Source organism: Sinocyclocheilus rhinocerous, unplaced genomic scaffold (assembly GCF_001515625.1).
Source record: "Sinocyclocheilus rhinocerous isolate Xijiao unplaced genomic scaffold, SAMN03320098_v1.1 scaffold101, whole genome shotgun sequence".
Lineage (NCBI taxonomy): Eukaryota > Metazoa > Chordata > Actinopteri > Cypriniformes > Cyprinidae > Sinocyclocheilus > Sinocyclocheilus rhinocerous.
In genome coordinates, this window is record NW_015626036.1 from 227,926 (window position 1) to 253,421 (window position 25,496).

At 36.6% G+C, this 25,496-nt stretch overlaps 1 protein-coding gene across 5 annotated transcripts in view; it reads left to right on the forward strand.

Annotated features, from left to right (window-relative positions):
- LOC107709115 (cAMP-specific 3',5'-cyclic phosphodiesterase 4D) overlaps positions 1 to 25,496 on the forward strand; it is a 157,614-nt gene that overhangs the window by 64,593 nt on the left and 67,525 nt on the right. Inside the window, exon 1 of one of the 5 annotated variants that reach the window (XM_016513530.1) lies at positions 16,855 to 17,968. The exons of the other annotated variants lie outside the window; for them this stretch is intronic. Within the exon in view, the coding sequence (XP_016369016.1) occupies positions 17,883 to 17,968 (86 nt within the window). The 5' untranslated portion in view covers positions 16,855 to 17,882. Of the gene's footprint in view, positions 1 to 16,854; positions 17,969 to 25,496 lie in introns of those variants that run through there. 5 annotated transcript variants of the gene reach the window in all.

The window sequence follows — 25,496 nt, forward strand, 5'->3', positions numbered from 1 at the left end:
GACGAAAAATATTCGTTAACGAACATTTTTTCTGTTACTAAGACGAGACGTTGACGAGCTAAAACTAATAACTAATGATAAAACTATGACGAAATGTATGCCGCGTCTTCGTTAACAAGACGAGACGGGACTATAATGTTATTTGAGGACTACCGGACATTCAAAATACATCTGACAACTGTCTTGTCCTTCAAAATGTGCGTCCCTGTCATTGCAATCGGATAAGGGGCATTTGCATATCTAGTCTCAGTATGGCAGCCGCAGCTGGATAGGCTACCTTAATGCACACTAGCGATCTGAAACAATGGCCTCAGTAGCCGAAGGGGTAGGGATAAGGTGACCAGACGTCCCGTTTTTCCCGGGAGTCTCAATTCGTTGTCGATTAACTTAAAGTTAGTGAAGGCGGGATAGGCGGAATCGCGCTGATAGAAGTGCCCTCTCTCGCACACGCTCCACTTCTTCAGTTCTCATATATAGCGCACGATCAGTTCTCAGCGCTCAGATACACACACACAGCAGTCCAAATGTCTATCGTGTAGACTAGAGTATCTAAAGATAAAGACTAAGACTAAATCAAAAATGCTTGTCAAAATGAACACTGCTAGGATGTTCTGGTTGACTGCTAATGTGCTGCTAGTAGCCTACTAGAGCTCAAGTTAAAAGACATCTCTTAAATTTCTAGATATGGCTCTGGTCCCTCTTTGAATGGAAGTCCGGGATTATTTTTGGCATTTTTTTATGTTCCTCCAAGCAGCAGTCTAATGTGTCTGATCAGTTAATCTGATTGTATATTATATTAGCTTGACAAGTTATGGACCAAAGTTTAATGTTTAGGTTTAGGGGTTTGTTCAAAGAGCTAACATTGGGGATGAGAAAACACACATAGCATCATGGCGGTAGTTTTGAAGTGATATTTGTCGAAATCTAATTGAAGTTACAATTTGGAGTGTTGTTTTATGGTATAAAGTTAAATTAGTTAAATTATTTTAATTATAAATTATTTGGAGAATTTCATTATTATAATTATTTTATTATTAATTTAAGTAATTACTGTGTAAGATACACTTATATAAAATATACAAAGTATGTTTTATAAATGATTAAATTATGTATAATTGAATTAATTTAGATTTTTTTTAAAGGGTAAAAATCATTTTAATCAGCAAGGACACATTAAATTGAATAAGTTAATGATATTTATGTTACATAATATTTCTATTTTAAATAAATGCTGTTCTTTTGAACTTTCTATTCAAAGGATTCTGAAAAAGTTTCCACAAAAATATTAAGCAGCACAACTTTTTCCAACATTGATAATAATCAGAAATGTTTCAGAGCATCAAATCAGCATATCAGAATGATTTCTGAAGGATCATGTGAGACTGAAGACTGGAGTAATGATGCTGAAAATTCAGTTTTGAGCACAGGAATAAATTACATTTTAAAATATATGCACACAGAAGCCAGTTATTTTAAATTGTAAAAACATTTGACTGTTTTTACTGTATTTTTGATCAAATAAAAGCAGCCTTGATGAACAAACATTAAAAAAAAAAAAAAGAACATTTAAAGAAATCTTACGGACCTCAAACTTTTAAACAGTAGTATAGGTCATAGAACTTAAAAGCAAACTTTTTAAACAGAAGTTGTTTTGCTTTTGTCATTGAGTTTTGTTTTTATCCAAAATACATGGAAGCAGTGGTGACTTCATGCATGCTGGTGCAGGACTGATGAGCGAGACATTAATTAAAGACGAGGTGAATCCACAGGCTTGACGCTGATGGTGCCATGTGTGTTTAATTGAGAGGACATGCATGACGCACCCACGTCCCTTTTGTTCACAGAACACAAGAGGCTTCGCTCATCATGTCAGCGGCGCTCATGTGTAAACACGAAACCCTCCACCACACTGTAAACCATAATTTACCTCACTGTCTGTCGCAGGAACGAAAACGGTGTGAAAAGTAGAAGAGTTTATAATTCAATGAGAACTAGAAAACACAACTACAACTCAATGCTGATCCCTCTGTCTTTATCACAGACTCTTGAATGCACAGGTTTTTTCCTCTTGGCAGCAGATTTTGAACTGTTTGTGTAGCACTTTTGATCCGTTTTTTTTTTCTTAGCCTCACATGCTCATTACGCTCAAATCAGTTATTGGGTTGAAAGCGAGAGCGGTACGTGAAGTGAACTGTGTGCGGAGCAGATTAATTTAGCGTTAAGAATATTAGGTTCGGTAATGATGCGGAATGGGTTAGAGAATATGAGCACAATCCAGACTATTGACGTCAGCGCAGCGCAAGTCTGGGTCTCATGGCATCCGATGAAGAGGCAGCCGCTTGTTTTTTTCTTTTGAGAGAGCATAACTTGTTTTGACATGCTTTGCGTATTTAATAATTGCAGATTTGACAGAAGTTGGTTTCATCTCATGACAAGTGAGCCAAACGTGAACTCTTGAACAATGAAATGGATCCTTATTAGAATATTATTATTATTATTACTAAAACAAATCTGAGATTCGCAGAAACGTGCAAGCCATTCTTGGAAAGCTGTGGAAATCGGAGATCCCTGTGGATGTTTAATTAGATTTTTATCCATATACGCACGTAACTCAAAACAAAAGATGCAGGCGATTACCTTGCGTTATGTAACACAAATCACAAATGAAGCTTACATAAGAAACGGTAAGTTGAAAGACAAAGAGGCTTTTCATTTCAAGCATTAATTTTGGGGGATTTACACAGGACCGGCCCCTAGTTTCACCTGAGAAGCTGGATTCCTTCAAACACTGTCTCTTATATTTAATCTCCATATTTATGATTTATATGTGCATATACACTGAACACAGTTGGGTGTTGGATTTATTTTGAAACAGTTTTCGCTTAGAAATTGCTAGTAAATTGCACAAATAATTACATTGACTTAAATGTGAAATTTTGAAGTAGAAAGCCTGAAAATGTAATTTCTTGTAAAACATACTTCAATCCAAAAAAAAAAAACCTAAATATTTTTTTACAGTGCATCTACTGTATAACCTGTAGGCTGATGATCTAAAGCAGAAGCTGTGATGGAGGGTCTTTTTGAGTTCAAGAGATTTCATCCCTCAATAAAAGACCTTTTAGAGCTCCGATACATTATTTAAGAGATGCGTCTGTAGTGCTTTCCTCACGATGTTCTGTTCGAGAGGAATTGGACAGACAGTCCTAAAAGGACAGCCAAGGGGGAATTGATAGCGTCATTCATTTGTGCGCTGTCTGCTTTATTTTAGCACATGATGTAAACAGCGCAAACACACTGAAAAACCCACAGCCAGGTGTACTGATCTCTCTTTAATAGGTAAGATCAGACTGTGAAGGCAAATGAAGGCACCATGTATAATATCAAATGTAAGTCCACATATCTGATATAACAGGAACCGGGACCTCTAATGCTTGCCATGACTGCATTTATTTGATCAAAGATGCAGTAAAAACTGTAATAATATTATATAATTCTAATATTATATTATTATAGTTAAAAAACTATTTTTTATTTGCTTATATTTTAAGATGTAATTTATTCCTATGATGCAAAGCTGAATTTTCAGCATCATTGCTCCAGGCTTCAGTGTCACATGGCCCTAATATGCTGATTTGCAGCTCATGAAATATTTCTTATAATTATCAAAGTTGAAAACAGTTTTGCTGCTTAATATTTTTCATGGATGCATGCTTGACAAAGATGCTTGACTTTGAAAGTGTGTTTGCTTGTTGTGTAATGCTATAGCAGGGCTCCAGACTGTGACTAAAACGGTCGCATTTGTGACCAAAAATATTAATTTGCGAGTGAAGTTTTTGCTGAGGTCGCCACTGGCGACTATAGAAATTTACATGTGTAATGATTTAAAATTTGCATGTAATGACTTTTTTTCTGATTGTTTTGCGATCACATCTTTAGTTATGTTGACGTAATAAACTGAGACAATGCGCATTCAGTGGAAAAAAAAGACTTTCAAACAGTCCTCATCTCTGCTCCAGCTGTGCAGCATGAGAGAGCGGAGACGCGCTAAGTGCGTGCAGAAAAGCAGTGTCTATTTCATGCGCAACTTGAACAAACTACAACAGGTAAACCTGTCAGTTGTGTGGATATTAACAATTCGTTTATAATCGCTAGGCTACTATGGCTTCTTGTTATCAAGATCTTTAGTCTATATGTTGTGTTCTGTTAATGCGTGTGCTTCATTTATTTGTAGCGCACTTGCCGTCCAGTAATCGCAATAAGCTTTGTGCTTGAAATTTCTCATCGCTCATTCGGCGATGCGGAAAACGTGTAAAGCTTGTAAACAGTGAGAAGTAACAATACATTTGCAGAATAACCATTCGGCGTCCATAATCTCATTAGTCAGCTATAAAAAGTAACTATAAAGAGGAGCATTTTGCTAAATTTATGCGCTATTTTGCATATTCAATATTATTTTTACTTAACCTGTTGTCTACATGATAAGCAAGGAGCTAAAGAAAAATTCAACACCTCCTGTATAACTTGCTAATGAAGAAAAATGTGTGCAGGACGTATGGCAATATTTATAGGATGCATTGAGGAGGAGCCCAAACTACACTCAATGACCAAGTGATGCTGAAATAATTATGGACCATGATATTGGCACAGATTCTGTGTAATAAACAATTCTTTGTGACTGTATATAGTTCTCAAGTTGGAAAAGACATTTAGTTCCCAATTTAAGTGAGCCTTAGTTCCTGGACATCTACAAGATGGATTAAAATGCTGATAAAGACGTGAAAAGATGAAACAAACACATGACAGTATGACTGAAATATTAAAGTGTTAAAAAAATTTGAGATTAAAAAATTTGCACTTGTACAGTTATGTTTATTTTTAGTGTTCATAAAAGTTGCTGTTTAGTTGTAAATCTTTTGCAAATTTATATATTTATTTAAAATATATATTTAATATTATATTATATTATATATTTAGATATTTAAATTATTAAAAAATTATTTGGAGGGTTTTTATGCTGTTGAACAGTGAGTAACCCCCCTCCGCCCCCCCCTGCCGTTTCAGAAAAAGGGAGGAATATACCTTATTCATAGAAGATGCCATATTTAATTTGACCATAACAAAAAATACGGCTGTGATTCTGTTCAATATCGAGTCAGAAGTCAAATCCCATGTTCACTTTGACTTATTTTTTTTTATTAATTTTTTTTTTGTTTTGAACATTGTATTATTATAACATAATTGTATGTCTTTAGAGGCTTTTTATTTGTTTTGGAGTGACTGCACTTAAGGAGTAGATTGCTGAAGAAGATTTTTCTTCAGTTTCCCTAGAATTCATTATGCAAATTTGCACTATTTTCAGCTTTAGTAGTATTTTGTTAATGTGACGTCATGAGAATGAGTCATTTCTTGAGTACTGTGGCCTAATTTTATCAGAACCTGTTAATATTAATGAACGTATCCGTCAAGCAGCCACTTTTTCCCATATTTCTCTGGCTGTCTGTTCTTTTTGCTAAAACAGTCCCTGTTTCTTCTGTCTTTTTTGGGAATTGTTCTCATCGTTATAGGGCCTGTGGGAAAGAGGCGTTTTTGAAGAAAATGGCAGGCTGCGTTTTCCCATGATTCTGACCAAACCACAGCAGCCCCACCCACACCAAGTGGTGAAGATGTTCATAAATAAACACAAGTGGGACACCCATGAAAGAATGACTGTGTTCAGCATCTTCAACCTCATAGATCTAGAATAAGCTGAAGAAACATCAGTGCTGGTTTACAGTAGGGCTTGAAAAATACCATGCAAAATCACCTTAACAAAACAAACAAACAGACATGCCATTAGCTTGATGGTACAGAAGCCACAGCTCAATGTGACCCATAATCCTGAAGGGAGATCTACCAATCAGAGAAGTCTGTGATTTTATTTCAATTGAATTCAAACAATTAGAATACTATAGAATGCTAACAAATAAAATTTGACCAACATCAACAAAATCCATCTTTATACACTGGAAAAGTGGAACAGAAGCAGCATGGTATTTGTTTATTTACACACACGTCCTGTTCAAAGGTGGCATGCATGTATTTACACAACAATCGCATAATGTAATTAGCCATAAACATAAAGTATATGAATGATAAAATTAAAAACAGGAGCTCATTACAGAGTAGTGCTGCAATATTATGACAAAAATAATTGTTGTCTTTATACTGTAGTTATAATTATTAATGTTGATTAATAGAATGTATCTAAAACTGCTTTTGTTTTTTTGGGGGGGGGGAATTTCATGTTCTGGCTACACAAACAAAAGACAATGCATTAAAAAATCTGATGCAATGTAAGCAGATCTACAGTAAATATAATGCAGAGAATTGGCACTTTTTATGCATTTTCATATTTCACTTGAATCTCAACAGCCGTAATGGATTTAGTTTGTGCAGGGGCATTTTTGGCCCACCAATTTGTGGGGCATTTGTGTTCATTTTGGTGGTATTTTGTGGCTATTCATTTCCAACCTTTCTAGATGTTTTTAAGCATAAGCATAATTAAGCATAAAATACATTAGTGGTGTTTTCTGGTTAATAAATAAATAAATACATTTCTAAATAAATGCAGTGACACTACAGCAAATAGATATTGGCCATAACTACCTATTCATTGAGAATTGTTGAATAATAGTGACAAATATTGGCAGAAAACACACATTTAGCTGCTTTAAGAGGCCATTGAAAATGTACAGTATAAGGCAATTAAAAGCATGTTAAACCCCATGCAAGAGTGCATCTCGTATCTTTTTTTTCCGTTAGTCGTCTTGTGTTTATCACACTAGTCATTTGCAGTGGTGGGGATCTACAGCATTGGCAGGGATTTTCCTGTTAAGTGCACAGTGGGTTGTAAATGAGCAGGTGGATGCTTTTCTATTTCCTGTGCAGTAAATGATGCAGTTCTGAGATCAGCATGAATGATTGATGATGACAAAGTGCTGCTTTAGTGACGGTGAAACTGCAGGGTTTCTCCACTCCACCTGTTGTTCCACTTCTTTAATGGCAGTGCATTGTGGGTTGCTGGTCAGGGCAGAGTCTTACTGTATGCCGAAATCATGAGTAATGCTGTCCTCCCAGCAATGCACCATCACCTTAAATCTCTAGTACTGTACTAGTACTGATACCAATCAGCATGGCTTTGGCTTATAAGACTAATTTATTTGTTTGCCATCTGATTATAAAGGTGTTCTAGAGATAAAGTGAGTAGCATTTAATGGGGACGCACCTTTATGCGGAACAGCTTTTTCTTCATCTCACATAGGTGACCATCATTTTAAAGGGGTCATATGATGCAATTTAAATTTTTCCTTTCTCTTTGAAGTGTTACAAGCTCTTGGTGCATAAAGAAGATCTTTAAAGTTGCAAAGACTAAAGTCTCAAATCCAAAGAGATATTCTTTATTAAAGTTAAGAGTCAACCACGCCTAACTATAACGGCTTGTTCTAACACGCCCCCACATGTCTACGTCACGATGTGAGAAGATTTGCATAACTGAGCTTTGTAAAAATCGACGAGTTTCAGAAAGGCGGGGCATAGAAGAGAAACAAAGATGTACAGTATGTGGAAAATAATGTGTTTTTTTAACCTTAAACCACATAAACACATTTCATTACACCAAATACACAAAATAATGTTCTTTTTAGCAACATCATATGACCCCTTTAACATTTTTAACTGTTTTAAATTAATTTTAAATAAATTTTTAATCATTTTCAAAGTTTTTAAATTCCTTGTTTTATTGTTGTGATTTTTTTTTAATTATTATTTTCTTTTCTTTTATATAAAGCACTTTGAATTACCATTGTGTATGAAATGTGCTATATAAATAAACTTGCCTTGCCTTGCCTTGTCGGTTAGCATTATCTAATAGGTTGTCTGGCCTAAGTGACATCTGCAGAAAACAAACATACATTCATTTACAGTAGATGAAATATTGTGCACTTATTTGGAGTAATCCAGTAAATAGTGTCCACTTTGATGTATGAGTTTGGTGAATCTTGTCTTGATTTGTGACTGTGTTTCTGTGTCGTAGTCTTGGACAGTTTCCTCTAGTGTCTGTTTTTGCGCAGGTGTTGGCGTGCAGGTCGGTGTGTAAATGGTGAGTCAGAGAACAGTTTTCTTTTGCTTAGCTCTTTCTCGCTGAACCAGATGTGTCATTAAACGACTCTCAGCCTGAGAGGAAGTCTCTCTTTTTGTTACTCAAGATAATAGACTCGAGGCTCTTGACACGAACACTACCATTTTGCTAAAATAACCCTCGTTTGTCTGTTTGTATTAGTTTGTGATTTTGTCTTCAAACACTCTCAGATCCGGTACTCAAACATGTGTGTTCTTGTTTAAGAACTTTATGCGAGTGTGGGATTTTTCCCATGCCGGTTTCATCATCTGTGTTCAAATGCCCAAAGTCTTTTTTTGGTTTTACAAAGACAACTCTGATCATGAGTAGGCCCACACAGAATATGCACATTTACATTTGATATTTTCTACATTGATTTTGGAGGAATTTTGCAGAATGGCTGTAAATGGGTTTAAATGTGCTAAACAGAGCTAAGAACACTCCTTTTAGTTTTAAAGAATGAATTAATTTGACAATATAATCAATATTAAATGATATTAGCACAGTGTTAGTTGAGTATAATTAATGCAACATTATATTTTTATTGATATTTTGACTTAGCTTTTATTTTTATATTTTTCAGGTTTAATTTTAATTTTAAATAAGTTTGTTTCAAGCTTTTGTCATTAGTTATCTTTTTGTTATTAATTTTTGTTATTAATTTTATTTCATTATTTTTAGTGCTTCAACTATTTATATTTTTTTCTGTAAAGCTGCTTTGAGACGAAATGTATTGTAAATGTGAATTGAATTATTATTTCAACTATATATTATTTCAGGTAATTTTCATTTCTAATTTTATTTATTTTTCATCTAATATTTTTAATTTTCATTTCACATTTATATGTAAGTTTTCATCTAATATTTTTATTTCAGCTTTATTTCAATTATCAAAAAGGTTTTTAAATAATTTTCATTTAGTTTTTCATCTAATATGTTTTATTCTATTTTATTTTTCTTTATTTTAGTTATAAAATTGGTTTTAATAGTTTTAGTTTTAGTTAACAATAATAATCCAAACTAAACCCTATTTTCATTTCTAATTTTTATAACATTTTTCATCTAATACTTTTGTTTTATTTAAACTATTTCAGTTAATAGTTTTAGTTAAAGATAACTTTATTTTTATTTTGCCAACTTTATTATTATATACTATTTACTTTGTTATTATACTTACTTTAATTCCATAATGTAACATTTCTGTACAGCAATATGAATTATGAACAATAAGAGCAGGTGTACAATGAAGAGTTGATTTCATGTCAACTTGAAGGAAATTTATGCCCGATGGCTATTGGAATACAGCAGAAATCTGTTCTGCTTTTCTTGTACATTTCTGTCCAGGCCCTAATCATGAGGTGAAACCCTCTGACAGCCTTGACTTGAGATCAGCCGACTGCCAATTGCATGTTTCAGGCTGAGCGAGTGAGATTTGCATAGACGTTCTCTTTCAGAAAGGCCACCAAAGTGCACAGCTTCCAGCATGATGGGCCCCTGAGCAGCAGCGGAGCGATTGTGGAGGTGGAGGGCAGCGTTATTTGACTTCTTAATTGCTGGAAGGTCTCTCCAAAGTTCACGGCTCCAAACTGCCAGTGCTAGGTGCCAGCAGAAGTGGGCTGTCCGCATGCTAATGAGTCACGGTGAAGTGATCGGAGTGCGTAAATGTCACCCGCTGCGCTGGCACGCAGACCTGCACTGTTGACGTCGAGAGGTGCAGCACGTGCCTCTGTGCCGCTTTGAGTTCCCCACACACATTAGACATGCCTGTCGTGGCCTGCGACTGCATGCAGGAGGCCACGGGTTCCTCTTACTAGGGTACAGTTGCTTTTGTGACGGAGTGCAAAAAGAAGATGTGATCCGATGTCATGAAATTTGAGGACTTATTTTCCATGTACAACATAGTGCTAATTGTTAAAATTGCTTAATGATTTTAGAGCTGCTAAAATTCCAGGCCATCTTAAGATGTGCTACCAGTGATCTGAGATTCATATAGTCTGTCCTGAAACTTGACATTAAAATCATTTGCTCAGGTACAGTGGTGTGAAAAGTGTTGGCCCCCTTCCTGATTTCTTATTTTTTTGCATGTTTGTCACACTTTAATGTTTCAGATCATCAAACAAATCTAAATATTAGTAAACACAAGTGAACACTATTATATTGATATTATGTTCAATTTCATGAATTTCATTTCATTTCAATGAAATGAAAAATATATAATATATAAAACAAATATATAATATATTTTCTTTAATGATAGCAAATTAAATTTAATGAAATTAACTAAATATAAATATATATAAATATATAATTAATTAAATATTTATCCTTTCCTTTGCTTTTAAATAGCTTAAAAGCGTTGCGCGCATTTTACTTTCACTTTCGAATTAGCGGCAATTCGGCCGTCAACAAAATACAACGTCAAACTCACTTTAGCCTATATATAAAAGCGCTTTAGCATTTCATTTTGAAACTAAATCATCCGCGATCGTCTTGTCTGTCTCACCTCACTCTTCTTGTCAGTCAGCTTGACTCACTCTCCTCACTGGAGAAATGAAATCTGATCTGTGATGCGACTATCGTTCGGCACGCTGCATTGAGCAGCCGCGTTCAGTTTTTAATTGTAGTGTATGTTCTTTTACTGAAACATATGATTTTTATTACTATAAAAAAATCAAAACGACAGTGGGGGTCGGTGCTGCGGTCGGCAAGCGACGTAACCGGTGTTGCGGCTTAACACCGGTATCACCGTCAGCACAGTCTATCGCGACAAGCCTAATATACACTGTAAAAATGATTTTTGAAATGCAGTTTTTCTACTTGAAATTTTGTGTTTAATTCAGTGTGTTTGTTTCTTTGTAATTGTTTGTGAAATTTGTTAGCAATTTCTGAATTACATTTTTTTCTACTCCATTTTTTATATTACAAATACTGATCAATCAGTCTTTCAGTACTAAATGAGTGTTTTGTGTTTTGCTCTAGTGTCTTTGTTTTGGTCCTCTGAATTACTGGTGTGCTACTGTCTCTTTAAGACGTCTCTCCTGCTGTGCTTCTCAAGGTGGTCGTTTCCTCACAGTGAGGGCCTTTGATGAGAAACTTTAATTAGAGCAGCGCTGTATATTATAGACACATTAGATGAAACACAAAACAGTCTGAAAATGACAGTCTGTAGCATACAAATCTCTCTCTGAGATGAAGTAAAGCTGTCTTTCGGTTCAGTCTCTTCCATTGAGACAAACTTGACAGTGTTACAATTTGACTGCAGTATCCAGTTTTTTTTTGTCTGCTGTACAATTGGAAGATGCTGCATTATGTCACTTCACATTTCACAAGTTTAACTAGTATAACTTTTTCAGTCTTGCATCAAAATGTTCATTGACTTACAGTCCTTTTGTTGCAGCAAATCACTGTCAGTCCCAGATTTCACTTTCAAATCTAGATTCTCCAGATGAATCATGTACTTCAGTCAGAGGAACACGCTTTATTCACAGACATGCCTAGCACCCCAATTCACCAGGAACTCTTGAGGAACATCCCGTCCAGTTGGACTTGCTTTCTGATTTCTCTTTTGACAGATGGTGTTGGACTTTGCTTGCAGTAATTCACAATGTATCTGTAATTGCTCCATCTGTTGTGAGGCCGGGTAATAAAACCATTCATCTCTACGGATCATTCATTTCCTCCTGGTGCAGAAAGCCTTTCCTCCCACATTCCTTATTCCTCTGTTATGCCAAAAGCACTGTAAATACTATATATCAGGGTTTCCCAAATGGGGTTCGGAGTTGATGAAAACTTAAGAAAGAAAGAAATCAAATGTAACATAAAAAAACAAACAAATGGGGTTTGAAATAAACTCAAGTAGTGTTATATCTTATCAAATCAGGATTATCCATTTAAATTACTTTTTTTGTGTACATTTTACAAAATAATGCTATTTTAATCTTTCTATTTAAGAAACACCACACTGGTGGTGGATGAGGAGATACCCCCTGACAATGTAAAGCGCTTTGAGTGCCTAGAAAAGCGCTATATAAATGTAATGAATTATTATTATTATTATTATTATTTAAACATTTTGAGTTAATTTCTGTTTCTTTGTAATTATTTGTGAAGTTTACTTTAGAAGTGTAATTTTCTTAATGAAAATTGTTTCAAAGTAAAATTTACACCATTTTTTTGTGTGTGTAGTCTGTTTCAGAGTGAAGAGCAGCACTGTGTTCATTTACACACGTGCAACTCCTAACATTGCGTTTTCAGAGCGTCTTGTGCTGCGTGCTCTATCTCTGAAAGTGCTGTAAGTTTAACATGCATTTGGAAACTCATTATGCACTTTATATATATAATATGCATGGTTTCTTCATCCCTTTATGTCACACAGAGTCTTGTATCATGTTTGCAGAGATTTTGGGTATCGCCTCGAGTTGCGTCTTACAGTCTGACACGCGTTAACAAGGAGAATGAAACCGAATGCTGTGAGAAGCATGTCAGCGGGAGTTGATGGCAGATATATAGCCTTTCCTACTGCTTTTCTAAGATTTCTCCCACTCTTGCACAGTGCGATGCACTGAATAAAGAGCTCCGTCTGCAGAGACGCAGTAAAGTTTAAAGTAATCCACGCTGGGAGGCATTCAGATGCATGTACAGGCCAGCGGTCTGTTCGTCATACACTCGGAGCGCTGTCGGGTTTGCTCAGCAGGGGTCGGGATGTGACCTTGCGCACCGCTGTAGCATATACCTGCCCCGGCTGCGCTTGACATTTCCCGTTTTAACCAGCCGGGCATCCCAGAACAGCCAGTGACAACCCCTCGCTGCACTAACACAGACGCAAACAAACACACACACACACTCTCTTATTGGCCTTTCCAGCCTGTCCAACTTACATAACTCCAGACCACTGCTATTTTTGAAAACATACAAGATCATGCATCTGATATTTTGTCAACAGGGAGATACGAAGTGAAAATAAGCTACAGTATACGCAGTTATAGCATTCCCAGAATTCTGTTCTTGCTGCAAGGCTGCTGATAAACAACAAGAACAAAAAGCAATTTATTACAATAAAACCTTTTTTTTTTAAATGTTTAACATTTTACAGCACATTATCATATAAGTATTAAATAAATCATATGTATTCAGCAAGTAATTTGTTAGACTAAAAAGAAATACTGATTCTTTCATTTGAGTTTATCTGACTTTAACTTCAGTTTGAGTTTAATAAAGAATTGATTTATTGGTTTCGAATCAATTTGAATTTGAGTCATTAAAAACTGATTAACATCTGTTTTCAGGGGTAATTATATTAACAATTTCTTAAGCAGCAAATCAGGATGATTTCTGAAGGATCATGTGACACTGAAGTCAACCTGCTATCTTGACACACTTCCCACATATTTTTTCAAAAGGGTGCTTAACTGTTTGGAAGCAGATCTCTTAGAAGTGGTGAACGCCTCGCTTCTTTCTGGGACGTTTCCAAACTCCCTGAAAACGGCAGTTGTTAAACCCCTTCTGAAAAAGAGCAATCTTGATAACACCATATTGAGCAACTACAGACCAATATCAAATCTTCCTTTTATAGACAAGATTATTGAAAAGGTGATTTTTAATCAGCTGAACAACTACTTAAACTCAAATGGATACCTGGACAATTTTCAATCTGGTTTGAAAACACAGTGACATTTACGCCCAGCGCTGAGCTACACTGAGGTTTTAATAAGTAAATACTGAGCCTCTGCTGCGTGTAATATAAGGCCACAGAGCTTATGTAACAAATCTCAGCTGAAGTAAACGTTCATGAAAGAGATGTTAAGGACTAAATCTTGTAAAAGCCAACAAACAGTGTTTTTTTTTTAATCATTTCTAGTGGTGCTTTTGAGGTGAGCATCACTATTATTATTGTTAGAGATGCAGACAACCAAAAAATGCTAATTTTCATCCATCCAAACTTTGCTTTTCTAGTTTTCTTTCTGAATTTTTCATTTTAATTTTACTTCCATACATTCAAATTAGAATTGCAAATTCTGTGTGATTGCTACTTCAGTTCTCTAGAATATCTGGAATAACTTAAATGGCATTTAAAAGGCAATGAAAATTCAGTTACGAATGCTGCCACAATATCTTTCTTTTAACATCAAGACTCAGATTTTTGTGTAAAAATGTAATGTTTTTCTATGTTGCATCCCAAATTATTATTACTGAAGGTTCAGGTTTTGTTCTCCTTTTTTTTTCTTTTTTTTTTTACTTGCATCCTACACCATTTGTGCTACTGACTCGAAATACTTTTTGCATCTTTTATTGATAGGTACAGTATAAAGAGAGCAGAGAGAATCATAACATGTGCACTTGATAGTGTCCAGCTTTGTGGCTGGTTCAGATGTGCATGTGTGTTCAAACACCTGAATGAACCAAATAAGGCGTCAGTCACACGTGGCATCTGAAGCATTCTCTCAACAACTATTTTGTAATTCCTACATCTCCATCCTGTTATGTCAGAATTATATTTTTGATTTATGACCAGGCATTACGCTGTGTTAGGCCCTGCATAAAAACAATTTAGAGGTAAAATTGAATTATGTCACAGGAAATAATTATATGTCAGTGGACTTTTTTCCCAGTTACTTGAAGGGGTAAATTGAACAGGAAGAAGCATTGAAGGTATTTAGTTTACATTTAGCAACATTTGTAATTCTTTAAGACTTCTTTTCTCTTTGTCCTAAAATGCCACTATATCTTGAGTGTGCGCTAATGCTAACGACACAGTCATGAGTTTGTGCTTAGTGTTAATGCTGAGAGTTTTCAAATGTTTCATTGAAGTATTAACTTTGTCTCAGATGTTTCCCCTCAGATAGATACAAATGAATCAACTGTTCACATATAGTAAGTGCGTTGCATAGAGTTTGAATGAAAATGTCGATATCAGCTTGTATCATTTTATCTTGGCAGAAACTGATGAGAAATATTTGAGATCGCACTGAGATTTCTGACTTTGATATGACAAATCTGAGCACAGTTCCTTTTTTTTTTACTTGCATCCTACACCATTTGTGCTACTGACTCGAAATAATTTTTGCATCTTTTATTGATAGGTACAGTATAAAGAGAGCAGAGAGAATCATAACATGTGCACTTGATAGTGTCCAGCTTTGTGGCTGGTTCAGATGTGCATGTGTGTTCAAACACCTGAATGAACCAAATAAGGCGTCAGTCACACGTGGCATCTGAAGCATTCTCTCAACAACTATTTTGTAATTCCTACATCTCCATCCTGTTATGTCAGAATTATATTTTTGATTTATGACCAGGCATTACGCTGTGTTAGGCCCTGCATAAAAACAATTTAGAGGTAAAATTGAATTATGTCACAGGAAATAATTATATGTCAGTGGGCTTTTTTCCCAGTTACTTGAAGGGGTAAATTGAACAGGAAGAAGTATTGAAGGTATTTAGTTTACATTTTGCGCTAATGCTAACGACACAGTCATGAGTGTGTGCTTAGTGTTAATGCTGAGAGTTTTCAAATGTTTCATTGAAGTATTAACTTTGTCTCAGATGTTTCCCCTCAGATAGATACAAATGAATCAACTGTTCACATATAGTAAGTGCGTTGCATAGAGTTTGAATGAAAATGTCGATATCAGCTTGTATCATTTCATCTTGGCAGAAACTGATGAGAAATATTTGAGATCGCACTGAGATTTCTGACTTTGATATGACAAATCTGAGCACAGTTTGACTGTTATCAAGATCTCTTATGAAACTTTTTAGGAGAAAAGATATTTTTCTCAGGAGAAAATTTTCAAGCAGGAGACTAAATGCCATCCATAAGAAAACTCTAGAGATAAAATAGAGACCTCCCTTTATTATTTTCTATTCCATGGGGCTTTTCTAATAGAGTTCGCTTTGTGATTTCTGACTTTGAAATGGCAAATCTGAGCACCATCTCAGATCTCTTTACAGGAGAAACATGAGATCTTTTTTTCTCAGGAGAAAATGTTGAAGCAGGAGACTCTCAGTTTGCTCTCTCAGTGCCATCCAGAAGAATTTTCTAGAGATATAAAAGAGATCTTGTGTATGATTTTTATTTCCCATGGGGTTTTTATCATAGAATATCATAGAAAATATCCATAGCAGTTCATCATAACACTGATGAGAAATATTTGAGATTGCACTGAGAAATCCAACACTGATATAGCAAATCTGAGCACAGTTTGAGACAGTTATGAAGATATCTTCGAAAACTTTATAGGAGAATCATGAGTCTCAGGAAAAAATTAAGCAAGAGACTTTCTTTTTGCTCTCTTAATGTCATCTAAGAGATATTTTAGAGATATAAAAGAGATTTCCTCTATGAATTTTCTTTCCCATGGGGTGTTTCTAATGCAAACATAGTGTTTTGTTCTCGTACCTTATACCCTAAGCAGCCCAGGCTATGTTTGAGCATGCTTGTAGGACAATATTGTCTCACAGTATATCTTCTTAACTCTTTTCTTTGTTGTCATATCATTGTCATTGCTTCTGACCTTTGAGATATTATCATCAGCTTTAATACCTCGCTGCAGAAACAGGCTCTTCCAGCTGTCAGGCGTGTGCTTTATTTAGCTCTGTGTGTTGTCGGCCGGTCAGAGTTTCCCTTGTGGGGCCCCTTGACGCTCACACACAGACAGCGAGTCACACAGTCTCTCCCAAGCACACACACACACACCCTGTACAGCCCAGAGCCGGCGCTGCAGCAGAGCGAGAGAGAGCGAATGGTCTCAGGAAAAGAACCGGGAACCGCTGTATCGGCCAGAGAGGGAAGAGAGTGAGTGAGATGGAGAGAGAGAGAAAGAGAAACCCTCGGGCAAGGAAGACAAGTGATTGTCAAGAGGATTAGCATGTGCTGCTTTCACTGCATTAATTGGATTCTTACAGCACCTTGACCGCTGTCACCGCCTGCCAACTCTGCCTTCATGTGATGACGGCCGGGATCAGACGGGAAGACGCAGGAACGCCGACAACCCTGAGGTGACACTCGGTGTGTTTTCTCTTCTCCAGCTCGCCTTGCTCCATCTCATCCCCTACGGCTACTCCACCCATTCCTTCAGCAAACACCCCTGAATTAATCAGAGCTGTCCGCACTAAGAGGATCAATAGCTTACGTGGTGCTTGACAGGAGCGGAGTACTTACTCTTTTTTTTGGGGGGGAAATTTCCAGGACTTACTGAATCGGACCTGTCTCTCCATGGCATCTGGGCTGTCTGCACTAGAAAGGGATGGTATGCGTCTTTGGGTTTCCTTGGGGCACCGCCGTGCATCTCCGACGTCCAAATGAAGCGTTTTCCCAAAACGGTTATTAATGCCGAGACTTCACGATGAGGATGTACCACAGTGAGTTTCAAATACCACACAAAAGGCAGCGGAAGGACCCTCGTTCTGCTCTGTGTTTGTTATTTTTGCTCTACTACTACGGAACAACCCCTTAACCCTTGAGTTTTTCCTAACATGCCATTTTCTTGCCTTAAAATTTGATTTACACACTGTCTACATTTATAAATGGGTGAGGTGTCTTCTCGAGACTCTTTTGTGGAATAGCACACCAAGAAGATGTACTCTTCGTTGCTCCAAGCGGACTTCTTGTTTTGGAGATGCTTGGAGCAGGTTTCAGTGGAGGGTGTATAATGGCTATCCCGAGGCCGGCATAAGAGTTATTTATTTGTGAGAGAGAGGAGCCAACCCGAACCACACCTTCGCTTAAATGAAGACCGGCCGAAATTATACAGGAAGGGAAAAAAAAATGATGCACGTCAACAATTTCCCGTTCCGAAGGCATTCCTGGATATGGTGAGTAGTGACAAATGGATTGCAGAAGGAAACGGGACACAATAAATGGGTCTAGTGTGTTGTTGTGTTCCACGGAACTACGGTTGGTAGGTCACGACTGTTTACACACCAAAGCATTAAGGTTCCCACATATTGGTTTGTAGATTTGTCTTAATCTTGAGGTAAATATCAGTGGGTGTCAGCGTAGTAAGAGCAAAGGAGCTGATGGTAAGCCATGCATGAGAAGCATAGGGAATCAAAAGTATTCTTGCTTGCGAAGGCCCATTCACACCAAGAACGATAACAGGGTTTCTGCAAGTCTTAAAAAGGTCTTAATTTGCGTTTTCACAAATTTAGATCTTGAATCAAAGCAGAAAGTCTTAACATCATGGCATTAAATGTTGAATGCACTGCAAAAAAAAAAAAACACTGTCTTCTGCAGTGTTGTTTTGTTTCCCAAATATCTAACAATCCTTAAATCAAGATACATTTACTTGAGATGCAAATTAAAGATATAAAGTCTTGTTTTCTGAGTAATGGAACAACATTAACTGAGTTTATACTTCATTTAAAGCGAAACCATGTTTTAATACCCAATTAACAGATATCTGTTTTTGTTTTAAGTTGATTTTTACGATTATTTCTATGTTTTCACCATAAACCCTTCATATCAATTTCTCATAAAACAAGACTTCTTATCTTATGTCATTTTGCTTCTCAAATAAATGTATTTTGATTTAAGAATCTTTGGGCATTTGGAATGGAAAACAAGACAAAATACAGAGGAAAAAAATGACAATGAAACAGAGGATCAAATTTATTGGAATCACTTTGATGATTTTTTTCCCCCAGCTGATTAACAATACAAATATTGACAACCAATCAGAATCCTTTTAACTTTAAAGAGCTTGAGCATTTAAAGTGGCAGATGAAACTGCAGCTCGTGCTTGTAATAAACAATGTTATTGTGCTTTGCTGTGGATACTCATATAGATATTGTTATACAGCACAGGTTACTATTAGGCCTTTGCTGTGAAAACGTCACGTGGCTGTTTATTTTCGCTCTCCTCGTTGGGTGTTTTCCAATCTACATGTGCGGCCACAGCCATTTTTTTAGGACCGTAGGCCTCATGGGTTCTCCAAACAGCTTTTGAGGCTGTCAGCACCCAAATACGAACAGCAGGTTATGGTGTCATCACACTGTTGTGGAAAACCTGAAAAACAAAACAGCGCCGCAATGAATCAGAAGGGACAGCGGCGTGCTTTGGGTTTCATGCTTTGCTTCTCTCTAGGGCTCTGCGGCGTCTATAATGGCATCGCTCTGAAATGCTGCTTTACTGTGGTGATAAATGAGGTAACAGGAACGTTAGTGTGGCACATGAACAGGGATTTGGTCCAGGGAGGTCCGTGTTTCTAGTTTCATGAAGGAGTGTCACACTTTAGTTTCCTTAAGTCACAGCTTAAACAGAGGCATCATAAAAGAAGCACTGCATTGACTAGCACATGACAAATGACATTAAACAGACCTTTGGCGTCAGTTTAGTTCATGTACCAACAGTGCTTCCTAAATATTTGGAAGGAAAAGAGAAATGTAATTAGCATTTTTCTATGCTACAATCAAATTACAGAGTTGCGAAAGCACCATATGATTTCTTTCCCACCCTACAGCAAGACGGTATTGTTCTGTGAGAACTGAAAGCATGCAACCGATGCTTTGTGCGTGTGTGGGTGTGTGTGTGTACGTTTGCGAACTTTTACCTATTTTTTCACTTCCACCTACACCGTGCCTATTATTTCAGAAGAGATCAACGTGATGGGTCGTAAACCGTTCAGCTGGAATTTCTGCACTCTTCTGGATTCAGAAACTACAGGGTTCAGATCAGGAACCTGCTGCCTTTAAGGTTGTGTGTTATAGCCTTAAGACAGCTCTCATCTCAGTCGTCTTCCCTAAGGCAGCACAGAACACTTGTGTGTGTTTCCATTGACGTTCAATGTGAAGACCAAACATTATTAGTATTTTCAGCAGATTAGTAATACATCAGCTGCAGTTAATGCATTTGTCAGGTCAAGACATGTCAAAGCTCATTTCCCCGCTGGTAAGAGCAACACAGTCTTCTTATTTTAACCAACTTCAGCCTTTTACATTTACAAACATACATGTTTGCTTTGATTTTTATATTATAGAAATTGACTAATTATGTTGTTTTAAGCAATGAGAAATAAACATTAACGTACATCACAAGCAGAACACGGCAAGTTTATGCAAACATTCGTCCCAATTACAGAAACCGAACAAAGATAAGGTTCATTTGCTTCTGTTTGCAAAACAGACAAGTCAGCTTAGACAAGTTTTCTTTGAATCACCAATAGAAGAGAGGTTGTGCGTTCAAAGAAAGAAAGGCAAACACGTGACTTTCTCAACTATAGTGTCAACTATTTATTATATTATATTATATTATATTATATTAATGTGTAAAATTTTATTTTATTTTCTGGACTCAAAATTATAAAAATAATATGATATCATATGCATCAAGTCTGAAATGAATTTAGTTTTGTGAGGGAGGAATTTTAATGGAATTCAGTGTCAACTATTTATTATATTATATTAATGTTGTGTAAAATTTTATTTTATTTTCTGGACTCAAAATTATAAAAATAATATGATATCATATGCATCAAGTCTGAAATGAATTTAGTTTTGTGAGGGAGGAATTTTAATGGAATTCTATGGCTTAATACTTGAGAGAACAGTGAACGTCTGCAGTCAATGAAGGAATTTTAAGCATTTTATCACTACTGTGTGATTAAGCCCAAAATCACATAATCCCAGTCTTCTTTGGAAACACACACACACACACACACACACACAACCAAATACACACATTTCATGTTTGTATTGGACTCTTATTGAACTGAATGCCTGCTCCCTTATTATGTTGTTTTGTGCATGAAGAAAGCTAATTTTTTGTTTCCTCCTGAATACTTTTCAGGTAATATTGAGGAGGTTACATGCCGTCAGATGAATTATGGGTGCTACATTGTTAAATCAATGGAATTGATTTACTGAATAGCTTAAAAAGGACAGAGCTTGTCAGCATGCATCACCTTTTTCAGTTTGGTTTCGCTTGATTGTGCTCATCTATTCTCTGTCTTCATGCATGTAAGCTTGTTTGAATGACCTTTGCACCTATGCGCCTTTGTGCCATCGCTAATTGGGAAAATCAATTACTGCAACAGCCCTCTACGATCACCTTGGCAATTGAATCGCCATTGGCTAGTAAATTTTTTTGTTTACTCGCCAGACTGATAAATATATACATATACATATATACACACATATACACACACACACACACACACACACACATATACACACGTGAAACTCTGATGCGCTCAGTCAGAGAGTGTTCGGCGAGTGAAAATATATCTGAGCTAAACTTATACTTAGCCTCCAACTCACACACTGGCGAGTAAAATCTGAGAATTTATTAGCAATTGGCTAATATTAGACATCATTTAGTCGCCAGAGTGAAGATTTAGTCGCATATGCGAGTGATTTACTCGCAATGTAGAGAGTTGTGCAAAAAGCAGTTCAGTAAAATAATGAAGGATTAACCAGCAGTGAGCTTAGAGTGTGTTTTAGAGATGTAGCGAATCAGCTCATGGGGAAATATGAATAATTAATCATAACTAGTTATAATTAATTATAAATATTTAGATCCGCTGTAGATATTTACTTGACCTCTCAGGGTCAACTGTCTGTCAATTCTAAGAACGTTAATTTCCTGGTTAAGGGAAATAACTTTCTTACTGTACAACTCTACACAGAGCCTGCAGCATAAATCTGCATGATTAGGGACGCCAGTTATGAGTAAACAATGAACAACGTCAAGTGTGATACAAATAAGACTTTATTAACTACATAAACACTTAAACTAGTCCAACATACTACATAAACACTTAAACTAGTCTAACATACTACATAAACAATTAAACTGGTCTAACATACACATAAACACACACACACACATGTTCATTCAAAGAAAGGTTTTCCTATTAATTAATTAGAGAAGAGTCCATTTTTACTGTGCACTGTGTCTTTCCTATGGAAAATGACCTAATGCCATTAGGTCGTAAATGTATCTGGTCTAGCAAAGGTGTCGTGGTTGCCATGGTAACCAGTGTCCTGGGCCTCGTTCACAGACATCTTGGCACCCAGTATGTTTATTGGGTGAGGGGTCTGTGAATGTTTGTTAATCTAATGAATAATTGATTTGTTAAATCAAATGAAAAATGGTGTGTCTGATTGGTCCAGACGCTACAGAGATGTTCGGCAATAGTCTCACAGTTTATGACGCCTACATAACATACCTAATGCAAGTACGTAAATACATATCGGCCAGTACATTAAATCATGTGTCCGGTTGCATGTATGTAGCATGCATTCTTCTGTTACTGTTGTGGTGGCTGTACTCAAGACAGCGATAAACTGATTAGCTTTCTGATTCAGAAATGTGCTGTTTTATTAATACGCTGCGCTTTATTAATATGCAGTGCCGCTATAACCTTGAATGCCTCATGACTCATTCTGTACGTACTGTGTAACTGTAAATTTACTCCATTCATCTGTTTAGGAATCGCTCATAGAGCGACATGCCACCCATTAGTTGCATCTGCACTACTGTAGTAGTTTTATAACGGTTCGTTTCACATTGCGAAATGTACTGCATGCTGTCTGCCAAAGCTCCCTGAGCGCCGTCCCTTGAGTGTGTGCCACGCTAGATAACAAATAACCCACACACACAGACGCTGCACACCAGAGACCGCCTCTGTCTCTCTCTCTCTGTGCGTTTAAACATCAGTGCATGCTAGAAAACAGAGATTTAAATCATGCTAATGGTGTTCTTCCATCGTATATATCATGATCAATTCATGCATTTAGAGTTTCCATAAATGCTTAAGGCAAAACACAACAGGCAAAACCATTGTTTTCTTTATGCACTGCTCAATTTTGAGATTTGAAGCTATTTTGCTTCCATAACATGTCTACTTTCAGACTCGTGGAACATAAACATCCAAAATACACATTTAAGTGTTTATTTTATTAAATTGCATCTATTTGCGTCTGTAGACTTAAATTACAATACATTTCTTTAAAGGCGTTTTCTTTCAGAAGTACTATGCATTTTTATTCCTGTCTCTATTGTGAATGTTTTTATAGAGGGGTTTGTCCATAAATAAATAAATATATATTTAACATTTTATTCATGTAAAACATGTTAAAAATGTTTTTTTCTTCTTCTGGCTGTTGACAGTATTTGACTGTTTGACTCAATATGTCAAGAAAATGAAACAAGAATTTTGAACCTGACTTTATCCAGTGCTTAGATTTATGTGCTGGAAAGCCATGCAAATTAGTGAATTATTAATTAGATAATATTTGTTTTGCATATTTACATATAACCTTTCAGAAAACTTGTCATAGAAAACAATAGTCTTAATGTACTGTGATTAATCAGCCTCGGGGAAGTATAATGACATCTGTTAGTCTTGCCTTAAGACAGTCAGATAAACCTGTTATATCTTTTACATTCATGTCCTTTTTTATACCTCTTAAAAAGAGCCTGAATGACACACAAATATTCAAGAACATTACATTCACTGGGAAAGTTGTGTCGTTGTAGGTTAACTGTGGAATTTGAAGCAAGATGACACATTACTGCATTGCCTCCTCTTTCCCAGCGATCCACACCGAACAGCAGCAGCACCCTGGGGTCAGATTGAAGAGGCAGAGGCCATTATTTAATACCGCTCACAGTGAAGACGTGAGCTGAATCAGCAGATCTTAGCAGCTCCTCTCCTCGCCTGCATGCACTAGATCTCAATGCATTTCTGCAGACAGCACATTGGCAACTAAATACTTATTTTAGCAAGGCTTTGGGAATTAAATGTATTTTTAAAGCAAATAACATTTTTGTGTGCGTGTGTGTGTGTGTGTGTGTGTGTGCATCAAATATTTTTATTTATGATATTGACCCAAAACATCTCATATTACATAACCAAGTGACGTTAGACCCCGAGGATAAGATGTAGTAATCGTACAGCAGACACGATGCACTCTTCAGTGCTATAAAAAGACGTGGCAGTGTTGCTTGTGACGTCTGGAGATCTTCCCAGGCTTACCCCTGAGACGGGGCATCCCTGGAACGTCCCGTGTGTATGCACACCAACGGCTAAGGGAAGGTCAGTGACATCACAAAGGTAGGGTTTGATGGGATTAGCATTACTGTGATGCACTTCCAACGGCAAAACCCATTACCTCAGCCATGTGCTAATACTACAGACATATACGCTAGCCATTCTTCATATCCGCTGCGCTGTGGAAAATGCAAGGATTAGACTGAAAGACCCTACAAACATGTAGTGCCAGAACTGTTGATACTGACATTGCAAATGAAGGAGACCGGAGGCTCCAGGAATCCTCCAGAGAGATTAGCAGGAGTATGCATGTATGCATAGCTGTGTCCGTCTTTATGGATAATTTGCTTGTCCTATTTAAAAAAATGTTCCTTTTGACTTGGACTTTATTTCGAACAGAATTCCTATAGAATTCTGTTCCTGTCTACATTTTATTTAATTGTCTATATTTAATGATATTTATATATAATAACATAAATGTTGTTATACATACCAGTGTTTCCCCTGCCATTATATTAGGGGGGCGGCCCGCCCCCCCCAATGGAAACTAAATAGCCTTATGTTATTTATTTTATTTACACGACGGCATGTCATTTAGGTCGCGTTTCGTTATGGTCGCGCTCTGTATCGCGCACAGCAGAGTTTGCACACACACACACACACACACACACACACATGTGCGCGCACACACAAGTGAGCACACTCCCACTCCCACTAGTATTTGTAAATATTAAGCCGCAAAACGACTATTTAAATATGAATTCTTCGTGTCTCTGTGTTAATGAATGGTGCAGGCGTGCGGTTTTGTTTACCAATTGTACTGAAGCGCGTGTGACGCTTGCGGTGATTTTTAGGGGTGGGAATCACCAGAGGTCTCACAATACGATATTGTCACGATACAATATTATTGCGATTTTAAATATATTGCGATATATTGCAATTTATTACCTTTTTCCAACTTCAAATTATGTCCCCAAAGGAAAACTTTGACAACATCTGTTTTAACTAAAAATAAACATTTCTCAGTTTGTTTATCTCACTTCAGTTTTATTGTTGCAGTGCAAAATGGGATTGTCAAGCAGACAAACTGACCAACACTTTCATGAAAACCTGTCATAAATGTTGTATGCACCTGGCAAACTCAACTATTTGTATTACAGTCTAATCTAGTCCACCTTAATTAAATGTAAACAGGTATGCACTGCTGTGCTACTACAGGTATTTTGAACAGTGCAACTTGAAATTGAACTAAAAAGTTGTGCATACCCTTCAGCAATTGGGGCATTTGAAAGTAAATTACTGTTAAAATTAAAATAAATAAAACATAGTCTTACATTAAAATAAAAAT